Consider the following 15,561-nt stretch of genomic DNA (forward strand, 5'->3'; position numbering starts at 1 on the left):
ATGAAATAATATTCAAATTTCCTGAATTTAAAATTCATTTCCATTTTGAATCCTTTTTATTAATGTAATTTCATCATTTCATTCTTTTTTTTCACTTTTTCTTCTCCTTCACTTTCTTTCATATCTAATTTTTCATATCACGTTAATTGGATTTTTTTAATTACATATAATATAAAGAACATTTTTCGTGATTCTTCTGTAAAAAAAAATGGTTATTAAAATGTGTATAATTGTCGCGCTTGTGAATGATATAAAATTCAGAGAGTGATTTGAATTTCATTTTAAATTGACTTAACGTCAGTTGTCTGATTAAAGCTTTAGTTATTCTACTGGGAAAATAGCATCGGTTTAAGTAGATTTCACATCTTCTGATCAGACATTCAGCATATTGTTATTTCATTCTTTTTATCCAATTTTAATAAGTATAGAATGTTGTATAATAATTATAATCCTTTAAAAAAAAAATTTACTACATTCGATATTAAATTTTTCTCAAAAAAAAAATATAATTAAATTTTTTTCATATCTAATATACATATATACATAGGGAATTCCAAATGAAATTTGCATTCAAACTTTTGTCTCATACAAAAAGATAAAAAATAATATTATATATGAAATTGATTTTTGAAATTTTTTTTAGCACAATCTCTAATAATTAAGAAACTTTTTCTGTTTATGCGAAAATTGTTTTTTTGCCATTAAAATAATTATTATTTACAATTTTAAAGCTAAATGCAGAGATTTACATGATGTATTTCTGAAACTAATACAAAAACAAATTAATGATAATGGGAAAAGATGATATTTATAAAATAAATATTTAAAAAATTAATGGGTAATATTAAAAAAAAAAAAATTGTAAATATACTTTTAACGCCAAAAAACACCGAAAAAAAATTCCTTACCTTATTTATTAGAAATTGAATTTAAAAAAAAAAATCGATCACTTTTGAGAAAAGTCACTATTTACAGTTAATTGAAATTTTTTACTTGCTTTCATTGCAGTTAAGTATATAATATTATTTTTTATCTTTTAGTATGACATAGAATAACACGTTTCAAAAGTAATCTGCTTATGACGACGTTGAATTAAAAAAAAAAATCATAACTTACATCATTTTTATTACATAAAAAAATAAAAAAAAATTTGTAATGCCTCATATATAATACACAGAATTTTACGGAAATTTATAAATTTATAATCGTATGCATAAAAAGTGTTGAATTTAAATGTATATTAACAAATTAAGGAAGAAATGAAAATATTTAATAATATAATTATAATAATTATATTATATTAATATTATTATTATATTGTTATTAATAATTATTATAATTTTCTTAATGAAAAACATTAATTATTTTTAAAAAATATATAATTAAATTATAAAAAATATTTAAATTTTTGACAAAATTTCTCTGAAATACCACTGGAGTTATTCTAAAATTATATAATAATAAAATGCTTGGTCTGTCCTTCTGTCCTAACTTGAAGTTGGCCTTTTCTGATTTCACGTGTTTTTCTGAATAGTAATCTTATGACGTGTCAAATTTTGACAATTCTTTTTCTCATTTTTACCAAAGTTGTATAATTGTGTTTCCAAATTTCGAAATAAGTTTCTTTAAAATTCCAAATTCGAAAATTCAATTCACGCAGCTGAAGTACACAACGTTTATCAACGAAATTTTTTTTAAAGTTGTATATTGATTCAAAAATTGTATACAAATACAAAAAATTTATGATGAGAAAAAAGATGCGCCAGGAAATTTCGTACAAGATAGTAATTTGAAAAAAATTTATTTTTAAAAATTAATTTTTAAGGTACAAGGGGCCAACGAATACCTATTAAATATTAATTAGAATAACACAGGCCTCGAATCAACTTAAAGACACAAAAAGTCCGTTTAGTCGATTTATATTCCAAAAAAAGTGGATTTGTTTTTTATTTTAACAAAAATATTTTACAGATTTTAAAATAAAACTTTTTTTTTGAATAATAATCCTTTTCGAAGGGTTAAAGTTGAAATTTTTAGAAATAATTAAATTTCAAAAGATATTGTTAATTTTCAAACAATTATTAAATTTTACAGAACTAAAAATAATTTATCAAACAATTTTTGGAAAACATTTTTTAAATTTAATTGAATTTTCAAAGATTTAAAATTGAGATTTTTGAAATTAATATTGAAACTTTAAGTGATTTTTAATTAAAATTTTAGATGATTTCACTAAAAATTTATTAGAAAATGCGGACAAAATACAATAATTTGAAAATCATTTTTAATTGAAAAATGGTTTCAGATAGTTGAATTTTCAAAGAATATTATTAAAATAGTTAAAAATAATTGAATTTCCTTAGAGTTATAATTAAAATTATTAAATTTCAAAAAAAAAAATTTTCGATGGAAAATTTTAGAAATAATTAAATTTTCGATGCTTTTAAATTCAAATTACCTATTGAAAATTCAATAAATTTTGAATTCAAATTTTTGAGAATAATGAAATTTTATTTGATTTAAAATTTGGAAAATAATTTAATTTCAGTTCATTTTGAATTGAAAATTTTGGGAAATAATTGAATTTTAATTGAAATTTTGGATAATAATTTAATTTAAGTTAATTTTTGATTGAAAATTTGGATAATTAATTTTGAATAGAAATTTTAGAAAATAATTGAATTTTATTTCATTTTAAACTGAAAACTTGGTAAATAATTAAATTTTAAATTGAAAATTTTTGATAATTATTGGATTTTTAATTGATTTTGAATTAAAATTTCGGGTAATAATTGAATTTTTGTTTATTTTGAATTGAAATTTTAAAAAAATAATTCAATTTTATTGTGATATTTTTTTTTAAATTATAAACAATTGTTAAATTTCATAAAAATTTTAATTGAAAAATAATTTTAATATAATTGAATTTGTGATGTATTTCATTAAAATTATTAAAAATAATTAATTTAGTGAAGAATCATTTTAATTCAAAATTTGTTAATTAATTGAATTGAAGAAGATCTAAAGAAGATCTACATTTTATACTGAAAAAATTTATTTTATTTACATTTTTTTTTCAAATGTAAAAAAAATGTCGCATTTTATTAAAATAAGTCGATAAAAGTCGTATTTTTGAAAAAAGTCGTATAATCCGAGGCCTGTAAACATATAATTTTCATTATTATTATTTAATATGTAATAATATTCTAATAAATGAAATTATTATTGATAATATTAATCTTTAATTTCTTTATAACAAACAATTAAATACTCAATTTGGCGCGCGTTTAATTTTGCTTGTAGTTTTATAAAATACATAAATCTTATTCTAATTAAAAATATAGTAATATAATAATTATAATTTTAAAAAATATTATTTTTAAGGAAACTTTTTTTTTTGTGAGAGCGGAAAAGAATTAATTTTTTTTTGTACCTTAGAAATCTTAATAGAATATATTTAAAAACAGAAATTTTTTTTGAAATTTTACAGGTAGTTGTCACGGACAAATTTCCAGTTGAATTACAGTATGTACCATCTTTGGATCAAGTTTGGGTGCTGAATTGGCGTAGCGAGAGGGACATTGGAATAAAAACAGTTCAAGTAATCAGGGATGCAGCTCAGAAAAGGAAACACCATACGGTGCATCCAGAACCCATTGATGGTCAATTTGATCTCGTCCGGGGTCTTTATATCCCAGAACGTCAGGTTTGTAACTTTCTATATAATCTCATCTGAGAAAGTTTGATAAAAATTGAACTTTCCCGAGTTTTTTTTTTTTTTCTTTTCTTAGATATAATAAAAATGTCTTTATTTCAACTGAAATAACATTTTCTCTATTTTTTTTTGTCACAAAAAATTTTTTTTTTTATAAATTTATTTTATAATTGATTTTTTAATAAAAATTTCATTTAATTTAACGTTTTCTCATGTGAATATTGTAAATTTTATATTTTGTAAAAAAATTTTTATGTAATATCCAAATAATTTATTTTTCCTTTAATTTAAATTAATTTTTCATTATTTTAATATTTTTTATTATTATTTTTTTATTTAAATTTATTATTATATATTTGAAATAAATTTATTTTTCTTTTGCATGAAAAAAGAGAAAAGATTTGCTTAAAATTTGCGACGTTTTTGAATTATTAAATGATTTTTAGGACATTGGCTACATGTGCAAATATGGATACGTGACACATACAAATCAACGTGGAATGTACAAATTGGATTTAGCGAACATGAGATATACACGAAGTGCAGATCTTGCTCCTTATAATTGCGTTCCAGCACATATCCAATTTTCAGCTCTCTGTAAGCGCATATTATTAATTTATTATTATTATTATTATTTTATAAAATGAATTTTAGAGAGAGAAAAAAATATATGATTTGAATATGAAAATTTCACATAAATAAATTTAATACCAACGGCTTTAAAATTGTTGGAAAAAAAATAAATAAAAATAATTCTAAAATTGAAAAAAATATGTAGAAAAACTGTTATTTTATTTTATCCATTGATGAACATCAATATTCGAAAAAATTTGTCCAATCAATTTTGTTATATATTCCTCAATTTACTTTCTATTGCAGATGGTTTTGTGATACTGCAATGCGAGGAGCCAGTTACTGGCAGACCAACCGGTCAATTACTCCTCGACTATCTCACCGATACCGTTCTCGCTCACAAACCCGATTTAATCGGAAAACCAATGGTTTCGCCTGACTCGCGACATCTCGTCACTTTGGATCGTCAAGAAAGTGGAGTCGTTCTCGTCGTTCAGGAAATTCAAAGTAATTATTGTCCAATGTTATTTTCAGATTTTTTTTTTAAATTATCTTCATTACTTTTTTTTATTCAACGTGTCAAATTTTATTTGATATTAGCGATATAATTCTCTTTCGCTAACGATCGGTTGCTTGTAGTTGTACTTATTATTATTAGATCGAATTAATTTTAAATTAGGCAGACGAATAAATTTGAAAATTAATTTTTTAACATTTTTATTTGACAGAATTATATTCCATTCGATTTTTTTTTTTTTTTAATAAAAATTCAAGTCCGTAAATCACAGAAATAAATAATTAAATATTTTATAAAAATTCCATTTAACCAAATTATAATTACAAAATTGTTATTTAAACTAATTTTCATTTTACAAAATGAATATTAGAAAGAATTGTTTTCTAGTCGAATTTACGCTTTTACAGAATATAATTTAATTTACAGAATATATTTAATTTAAAAATCTAAGCGTACAAATTTTTCTGCCATATATTTATTCGAACAAATAAAAAATCTGTAAAATAAAAATTCGATATTTTTGAAATTCTGTAAAAATATAAATTTGAAGAAAGTTAAAAATTCGACTAGAAAAGAATTCTTTTTGATATTCTTTCTATAAAATAAACATTCTTTTTTAAAAAAAATTAAAATTCATTTAATAATTCGGTAATATAGAAATTTAGTAAAATAAAATTTTTTAAAGATAATAATTCAAAGATATAAAAATTCGGCTAAAAGTAAATTCTAGGTCATGAAATTCTGTCAAATAAAAATTCTAACAAATCAATTTTTAATCTTATTCATGCATCCTGGCTCAATCAATTTTTTCTATGAAATGTTTTTTAAAGTTCTTTTTTTACACAAAACGTATTTAACGTTTTTTTTTTATTTGGAAAATTTTGTTTACACTTTATTTTTCTGTGAAAGCAACATTTAATTATATATCGTGTTTATTAAAAGTCATCGAGTAAAATATTTCATCAATCTACTTGTTTTTTAGACATAAAAAAAACTGTGCTTTCACATTTTATGAAATATTCCTTTAATTTACTTTTTTAAAAAAAAAAAAATAACTTCCTCTTCATCGCGTATTTTTTTTCTGTCAAAGTCAAATGGAAATCCTCACATTCTAATTCAATCAAATAAAAATCTATCAGCTTTCTAAAGCTAAAAGGCATATTTCAATTAATTTCTATTTTCATCTGTGAATTACGAATGTGAATATAAAAAAGGCGTATAAATGCTTTTATAGATTTATTTTAATTCCATTTGCTATTTTTTTAATTGCCGCGTACTCGCGAGTGTTGATGAAATTCTTTTCTTAATTAAATGGAAAATAAATTGAAGATGTGTTACATTTCAATTTCAGCAACTGGTTTGAAGTTTGCCTTTGATGTGAAAACAACCCTCAACATCAGTGATATCACATTTTACCCATCGCAAACAACACACGGCTATGATCTCTACGCCTCATCCGCTGATAAAGAGGATATTCTATTTCTCAATTTGGTTACAGGTAAAGAAATAGGAAATTTTACACTTTTGCTGAAATTTTCATTTTTTTTTTTTTTTTTTGCCTTTTTTGAAATAACGAGATTTCTCTAGAGAATATTTTCCTTTGCTTTTTCAATATTAATGTGGGGGAAAATATATAGATGTATAAATAGAATTTTTTTTATCTCTCTACTTCTTTTATTTGCCAAGTAAATAAATCTGATTTTTTTTTTTATTAAAATGTAATGAAGAGACTGAAAATTTTTTGTTGCTTTGAAAATAAATATGTGACAGTCCCCGAGAGAAGGGACCTTAGCTCACCAGAGGTCAATATTGAGTTTTATATGGTAAATGATAGATTTTGAATTGCTTTTTCACATGCAAAAGTCAAAAACTGATTAGGATAATTGCTTTTGACACAATAACATTTTGAAGATGGGTATGTCAAGCGCATTTCGAGGCGGATTGTGGCACTCAAGAAATCAGCCCCACTACTTTACTTACACAACTATACTCTCGCGTACGTGAGCTTCGCGTACGTGAGACCCGAAGATACACGAAGTAGACGAAGCTCACGTATACAGAAACACAACGTTGTGTTAGTGTGGTGGGGGGACTTTTCAGAAGTTCCGCCCCACTCTTCGAGTTCCGCGTTTCTGCTTCTTCTTCAAACGCTCGCCCTGTGAAATTCGTTTTGGTGAGCTAAGGTCCCTTCTCTCGGGGACTGTCACATATAATGAATTTTTTTAGGTTGTAACAATTTTCTCATTTTTTTTTATTAATAATCATATGATTATAAAAAGAAACTTTTTAAATAATAATCAATTTCTTGTTATAAATAAAAGAAAAATATTCTTTATTATTATTATTTACATTTTTGTTAACTTTAAAAAAAAAAAATTACCTTTGTCTTTGACTAAAAAATTTTTAAATTAACATTCTAGAATTTCAATATTGAACATTCCAAACTTTTTTTTGTAATGAATAATTTAAAATCAACTAAAATTGGAAAAATTTTTTCATCTAGAAATATTTTTTTCAAATTTTTTAGAATGAAATTTTAGAATCTCAACAATATTTCAATGTTTGACTTTTAAATGATAATAATCCGGAAAAATTAAAATTTAAAAAAAAAATAATTAATGCAAATAAATCTGCTAACGGAATATTAAGATAACAACTTCTAATTTTTTGTCACTTTAGAAGCAATTATTTCACATTTCTGAATTTATGAATTATTATTACGATAATCTAATGTGCGGTTTGTAATTAACAGAATGCTGTCAGCTTTTGCGAGCAAAATTCATAATTCTATGATTAATGTTGGAAAATGTATAATTACAGGCAAAGTGGAAATGATTACGGGCGTTGGAAAAGCAATGTCACCAAATCTCGCCAAATGGGGAAATCCAAATAGACCGATCGTTCAAAGTGGAATTTTCGGTCGATACATGGTCAGTCCATCGAATGAAGCTCTCTTTGTTCTTAATGGAGAAACTCGAACAGTAAATTGTGAGATTGGAGGATTGACACGTCCCGCAATGGTTGTATGGTTCACCGTCTCACTTCATTAAAAAAAAAAAAACAATGAAAAAAAAATATTAAAGAACTGTAATATCATCGCAAGTACCAAAAAAAAAATTACTGATGGAATTTTTCCTTTTACGAAAATTCGAATTGTGTGACAAAATTAATCGAATTTAGTCTCATTTTATCTAATTAGTATTTTTCTAATTCTTATTTTATAAGGAATGAATTTTTTTTCAATTTAGAAATATATTTTTTTTTTTGTCGAATTTCAAATTGTAAAAGTTCCGATAAAACTGCGGTGCATTGACTTCTTTGGGGGGGAAATTTGAAACTTTAAGGAAACTCGCAATTTCTCTGAAGATATTTGACTTCTTGTTCTTTTAAAGCCGCGGAGAAGAAAATCCATCTTTATAAGAAATTCAGACAGGAGCTTCTTTAGGGAAATAAATTGGCGAAGAAACTTGAAGTATTTCCCCTTGGAGGATTTTCAAATATGAATTTTCGCACAATTCGAATTTTTATGCGTTTCTTGGCGGAAATTCGTATTATAGATCAATGATCAATTGAATTCGAAAATTTTTCTCAAATCTCGATTAAAAACTTTTTTATTTCTTTTTTAAATAAGAAATTTTTTTTTATTTTTTTTTTATTATTTCGTAAATTCCCAGAACGATAATGAAGAATCGAGAGGAAACTATTTTTTTTTACAAGTGTGAAATCGATTTTTCAAAGTGTTAAAAAAGAGAATTTTTTTTTTAAAGAAATGTCAAAAATCATAATAAAACAATGTGTTGGCAAAACAGAGAAAAGAGTTCGCGGTGAAAAAGATTCTTGACTTTGTTCATTCCTCGAGTGTCCAAGCAGTACGGCAGAAACAAAAAAAAAAAAAAAAAAAACTTTTTGCGTTTGCTTTCGGGTTAGCTCGAGGGAATTTTCTTTCTTGATTTTCTCTGTATTTTCCACAGAGTGTTTGATTGTGTGACAAGAACAAACTTTTAAAAGTGCTGTGAATTTTTTTCTTCTCTTATTACACTTTTTTTTTGTATACAAAAAAAATTAAGAAGCAAATTTATTATTGTAAATATTTTCTTTTTTCCCAACAAAAATTGTTATCAAAGTGAAAGAATTTTTATTACATTTTAAATGTAATTAAAATTTTTAAAACAAAAATTATTAAATTTTATATAATTGAAATTTTTTTTTTTAATCTTACGATTTGAGAAAAAAAATCAGTTTTTTGAAAGTAAATTAACTAAAAAATGACTGTCAATGAAAAATAAAAAAGAAAGTAGAAAAATAAATGAATAAAATTTTGCTTTCGAGACTTGTCGATGAATCGAGTTCTTGCTTTTTTTGTCGGCGCGACGAAGAAGAGAAAAGAATAAAATAAAGAACACGCAGATTGAAAGAAAATTCAATACAAACTATTTTCAATGCAAAAGAAAAAAACGCAAAGTCGTACCCTTTGTGGACTTGTGGCGTTTGCTATGGGAATTTTTGAGAGTCGAGGTCAAGTTAAAATTTACAAGTTCGATATTTCATCATAATATAAAATATTTTTCGCAATTTTGATTTTATATTTTTCATTTTTTTTTCAAAAAATAAAATTTATCAACATATTTTGTTTGAAAATTGATTTACATATATTTACAAATTTTTAAAATTTCTCCATTAAATGAAAATCGATAATACCAAATCTGAAATATTGCTAATTGGACTTTATAATTGGAATTCGAATTTTAATTTGACTTGTCATTTCTTTTAATTAAATTGTATACTCGACTTCAATGTATATGAAGAAAAATAATTATCTTTCAATTGAATTGATGAAATTCGTTTTGTAAACTAAAAATATTTTTCGCCTATAAAAATTTGGATATTATCTGTTAATTGAATATTTGATAAAGTAAATTAAAGTAATTAGATATGAATAAAATTTAAATGTAAAAAAAATAAATCAATTTTTTTTTTAAATGAAAATTCTATTTAAAAAAAATATAGAAATCAATAAAATAAAAAAATTTTTTTTAATTTTTGCTAGTTGAAATAGTGAATTGATCGACCGAAAGGGGGGATAATTTTCTCTTTATCTCGACTCTTAATTCGTGGATTCACTTTTAAGAAACCCACACACGCACTCATCCTTGAAATATCATTTTCGTACTTACTCTTAAGACACCGTACACAATAACTAGTAATAAATATGACATTATTATGATATATTTATAAATTATATAAGTATATGAAAATGTTAAGTATTAGCATTTTTATGAAAAAAAAAAATAGCCTGTTTGAACTGTATATGTAATTTTATTATCATCGGACGTAGTATCATTATCATCGCTCGAAGGAAAAAAAAAGAGGCATATTTTATGATCTAAAAGGAAAAAAAAATTTAACAATGGCCAAAGAGATATTTAGTTGTGGCCTTTTTCGAAAGTCTTATTTAGTCAGAAACTGAAAACCACTGCCTTATTAAAAACGTTTCTAATTGTTATTAATATTATTATTATTATTAACATTATTATTATTTCTCTTTATTCAATTACTTTTTCCTCTATTCTGCATTTGTACTTTTATAATTCTCCATTAATAGATTTTTTAATATTTTTCTATGAGTAAAAAAATTTTAATTATCGTAAATTTAAAAATAATTATCATAAAACAAAAATTTTTGCTAGTTTAATAATTTTTTTTTAGAATAGCAAACAGTTTTTAGTTTCTGACAGAAAAAAAACAGTGCGCAATTAATTATTTAAAAAAAAAAAATTTGTCGCACTTAAAAAAAAATATATATATATATATATATATGTTAAGTAGACAAGAAAAAAAGCAGCATATATAGACTAATTTCAAATTTTCAAAACGGAAATGGAAATATTTTTTTAAAGAAACGGGACTTCAACAATTTTTGCACATGATCCATTCGAATAAGGGGAAGAAACTAAATTTTTCCGTTCAATTAAAAAAAAAAAGAAAAAAAAAAATGAAAAAAAAAAATAAAAAACGTAAACAATAGAAAATTTTCGAAAATTTTACTGTTTACGAATTTTTACTCTATTTCTAGAATATTTATAAACAAAAAATTATTTATATTAAGCGCATTTCATATATTATCTAATATAATTAAAACATACCAAATAATTTTCTAGTCAATTTTTTCTTTTTTTTCATTATGGCAATTCAAATTTAAAGCTTATGTACTACTTTTTTGTTTTCTTTTTTCTTCGTAAAACCGCTTTGATATTAATAAAAGAAAAAAAAATGGACAAAATGTAAATAAATAAAAGTGTAATTCATACGAGAGAGAGAAAGAGAGACGCTCTTTATATGAATAAAAATGAAAATCTGACTAAAAATTTTAAATAATGGGGTTGTTAAAATGTTTAAATTATATTGTATATTTATATATAATAATTGGAAATGTTTTTTAAATTGGAGATTATAATTATAGTGTTATGAAAATGAATAGTGAGAATTTCTTTTTTTGGGAGAAAAAAAATTATTCCGTCTGTTTTTTCTTTTTACAAAATCTAATTAACAATTTTTGACATACATATAATATATTTATATAGGAAAATTTTTGTATTTTCCATCGTCCTTTTAATGTAAACAATCCCATGATAATTATTTTCAGTCAGAAGAACCCGCTATTATACATATTTCCGGCATGACTAAATGTATAACGACACAACAATAATTATGTATATTAATGTGTATTTGTTAAGACGCATTCCTTGTAATAAAAAGTATGTCACAAATAATGAGTATCACTTATTTGTTAATTTATTAGAAATTCTATAATTATTTATTTTGCTATTATTTAAATTTTTTATATAAATAAATTTATTTTTTTTATTTCTACAATTTTTGAACCACTAATAAAATTCAACCCGTTGAACATGTGTTTTTAAATTTACATTAGTTTTACAAAATTTTTTAAAATTTAGAAAAAAAATGAGATTTTTGCAAATTTTTCGTTTAAAATCTTATAACTTCTGCAATTTTTAAAATATTTTTATTTCTATTAGCGGATTATTTTTTCAGCTTCTTCTAATTTTTCTGGAAACACCATAAAAAGTGAAAAATGTTGATAAATAATAATAATTCGATTTTTTGAAGAAAAAAAAATTCTCGAAAAGGTTCATTGTTTCTTTAAAACTTTATAAAGAGGGAGAGGGAATGATAAAAATTATTTATGCAGGCTTTGGATCATACTTTTTCCAAATTTTTTCGACATTTATTTACAAAAATTTTAAACAAAATACGTCTTTTTTAGTATACAATGCAGATCTTCATCAGATCTTCTTTGTTTCCATTATTAAACAAATTTTCAACTAAAATTCTTCACTAAATTAACTATTTTTAATAATTTTAATGAAATTCTCCACAAATTCAGTTATCTTAAACTATTTTTCAATCAAACTTTTTATGAAATTTAATGACTTTTATAATATTCTTCGAAAATTCAATTATCTGAAATCATTTTTCAATTAAAAACTTTTGGAATTATTATTTTATTTTATTATTTTAATTATTACTAAAATTTGTTGAAATTTAAAATAATTTCAATTATAACTCTTCTAAAATACAATTATTTTTAATTATTTTTATACTATTCTTCGAAAATTCAACTATCTGAAACAATTTTTCACTTAAAAAGTTTTCAAATTATTTTATTTTTGTCTGCAATTTCTAATAAATTTTTTTAGTGAAATCATGAAAAATTTTAAATTAAAAACCACTAGAAGTACAATTACTTTCAAAAATCTAAATTGTAAATCTTTAAAAATTAAATTACGTTCAAAAAATGTTATCTAAAATTATTTCACAAATTATTTTTAGTTCTGTAAAATTTAATTATTGTATGAAAATTAACAAAATCTTTTGAAATACAATTATATTTAAAAATTTTAACTTTAACTCTTTTAAAATTATTATTTAAAAAAATTCTTTATTTAAAAATCTAGGTCGATCAAGTTCACATCGATTACGATCATCGAAATTTAAAAAACCAAGATAGGGTCAACCGGGGTAAATCCGAACGCTTTTAGTAAGTTTCAACAATAACATAAGTTTTTTCTTTAAAAAAAAAAATACTTCCGGTATTCTGGTGCATGAAGTTGTTACTTTACTTCCATAGAACAATTTTATGGGGAAGCAAAAATTTTTGATAAATTACAATCGCAGGAAACTTAGCGTTCGTATTTACCTCGATACTTTGCAACTTTCCTAAAATACCGGGGTAAATACGAACGCCACTGTATTTCAGAAAAATCTTAGGGAAAATAAATTTAAAGTATTGCAATTGTTAAACTTATATAAAAACTCAAAAAAAATACGATAATAAACCTATTATGTAATAATGCATCATATATAAATACAATAATCAAACAGGTTAAAAATTAAAATGCATTACACAATTAAAACCTTCAATAACTTTATCAAATCATAACGGATTTTTGCAAAACTTGGTACAGAAAGTATTTTGGAGTGATTGAATGTAAATACAAAAATAAAAGTCAAATTTTTTAAATTCAAAATGGCGGACTTTCCTAAAACTTATTTTTAAAAATGATCAAATTTGCTAACTCCAAATTCGTAATCAGCGACCCTGAAACCCCCCGAGTAACAATTTTCGAGCGAATCCAATGAATTTTTTAATTCTCGTCCGCCATTTTGAATTTTGAAAAACTGACTTCAAATTGGTAATTAGCGACCCCAAAAATCGTAGAATACCAAATTTTATTAAGATCCTGAAAAACTTTTTTCAACAAACCATTTGGCAAAAAAATTGAAACACTCCTTCGAGAGAACAGAGATTAAGTTTCTGCTTATTAATTACTAACGAGGATACGTATAGAAAGAAAAACTTTTTTCTATGTACTTTTATAATGTTAAAATAATAGTGTAATGAAATAAAAACAATTTTGTGTGGCTCTGATGTAAAAAAAATTATTCAAAATACCGTTCGGATTTACCCCGGTTTTCCAATTTTCCTGGGTAAATACGAACGGTCTGATATTATTAATAAAATTTTACAGAAGGCAAAAATGAAAAATAGTTTCTGTTCTAGTATTCATAACAAACAATTATAAATAATAAAATGAATTTTTAGCTTCTTTTTCTTCAAATACGAGACAAAATACTGAAAGAGTGTCATCTTTGATTTTCAATCTTTTTTGCAATACTCGTTATCTTTGTTTATGCTGTTGCTAATTAACAAACGAAAAATGGGATAATACTTAAGAATCTCTTGAAGAGGATCTGAGGTAAAAATTCTCATATCGAACTTATTTTTAAAAATTTTAATTAAGCTGAAATAATTAGCGTTCGGATTTACACCCCGTTCGGATTTACCCCGGCTGACCCTACTTCATAAACACAACAAAAAATTACAAAAACCTTCAAAAAAACATTATACTTAACAAAAAAAATCCGGCAGCCCCCTGCGGGGGCTTCGCTCGCTAGTTTGAGTGCGCCCCGGGGTGCGCGAAGGATGTTCGTCCCGCTTCGCGCGCATTGTTTAAGCATCGCGCTACGCGCTTTGTTTGTTTATTATAATTCAAAACCTAGTAGCATTAATTACTTTTTAACTACACTGTGTAATTCAAAAATTTTTCAATTAAAATTAAAAATTGTATTAATTATACTACCAGAAAGTAGTTGAATGACCCAAAAATCTATTTGGTAGAATGAGATTTTGTAGTTGTTTCAGACTTTGTTGTTGATTTAATTACTTTTGAAGTAAAATGTGAAGAAGAAAGAAATTATTTTTATTAATTTTATTAAAAAGAGTAATTAACGAAAATCGACAAACCAAATTATTTACTAAAATAAGATATTCCGCTTTGAACTAATTTCAATTGAGTAAAAGAAAAAATTAATTGAAAATTTAAAAACACTAAAAAAGAACTTTAAAGTAAATGCATTTTTAAATCAACAAATTTATTATATGAGGTTTTGCCCTCATGTTTTTATTCATAAAAATTTTTTTGTACAATTTATATAAGTGAAATTTTTGGTTTTTATAAATTAAATTTCATTTTCTTAAAGTACTTTGACTTTAAGGATAACATTCTCATCACGACACTCGCGTTTCACGCTCGAAAATTAGAAGCATACAATTGGAAAAGTTATAGTGGAAAAAAATGTTTTATGAATACTGCTTCAAAAACTTTAAATCTATAGAGAGCCCAGATAGCACGTAAGCTTGCAGCAAACTTGCGGCAAGCTTGCCGCGCAATATTGCCAACCTTGCATGGCAAGTTTACCGCAAGCTTGTAGCAAGCTTCAAATGTCCCACCTAACCCAACCTTACATGGTAAGCTTGCCGAAAGATTGCAGTGTAAGGTTACTGCAAGATTACACAGTAAGATTATCGCAAGATTGCTCCGTAAGCTTGCACGGTAAGCTTGTCGCAAGATTGGTGCAAGGTTGCCAAATAACCTTGCCAATCAGCACAGAAGGTTGCAGCAAACTTGCAGCAAGCTTGCCATGCAAATTTTCTCGGCAACCTTATGGCAAGCTTGACGCAAGCTTGCGAAATATAACAAAAAAATTTGGGGGGGGGAGGAAATTTATTTTTGTACATACATTGAGCACCAGTTCCTGGGAGGTCAAAAAAATTTACTGCGCAGCCGTAAGTGCTTATGATTGCAAGTGCGCATAGTCCTCATTTTCAATGCAAACTTCTCTGCTGATTGGGCAAGGTTATTTAGCAACCTTGCACCAACCTTTCGACAAGCTT

At 24.3% G+C, this 15,561-nt stretch overlaps 1 protein-coding gene across 1 annotated transcript in view; it reads left to right on the forward strand.

Annotated features, from left to right (window-relative positions):
- LOC127277623 (follistatin-related protein 5-like) overlaps positions 1-11,575 on the forward strand; it is a 69,665-nt gene extending 58,090 nt beyond the window's left edge. The window contains exons 12-16 of the mRNA XM_051298910.1: positions 3,491-3,706; positions 4,162-4,312; positions 4,595-4,795; positions 6,157-6,303; positions 7,626-11,575. Of these exons, the coding sequence (XP_051154867.1) occupies positions 3,491-3,706; positions 4,162-4,312; positions 4,595-4,795; positions 6,157-6,303; positions 7,626-7,855 (945 nt within the window). The 3' untranslated portion in view covers positions 7,856-11,575. The remainder of the gene's footprint in view (positions 1-3,490; positions 3,707-4,161; positions 4,313-4,594; positions 4,796-6,156; positions 6,304-7,625) is intronic.
- Positions 11,576-15,561: the final 3,986 nt, after the last annotated feature.

This window comes from Leptopilina boulardi, unplaced genomic scaffold, assembly GCF_019393585.1.
Source record: "Leptopilina boulardi isolate dan_hultmark-lab unplaced genomic scaffold, ZJU_Lbou_2.1 LbouV2_172, whole genome shotgun sequence".
NCBI lineage: Eukaryota > Metazoa > Arthropoda > Insecta > Hymenoptera > Figitidae > Leptopilina > Leptopilina boulardi.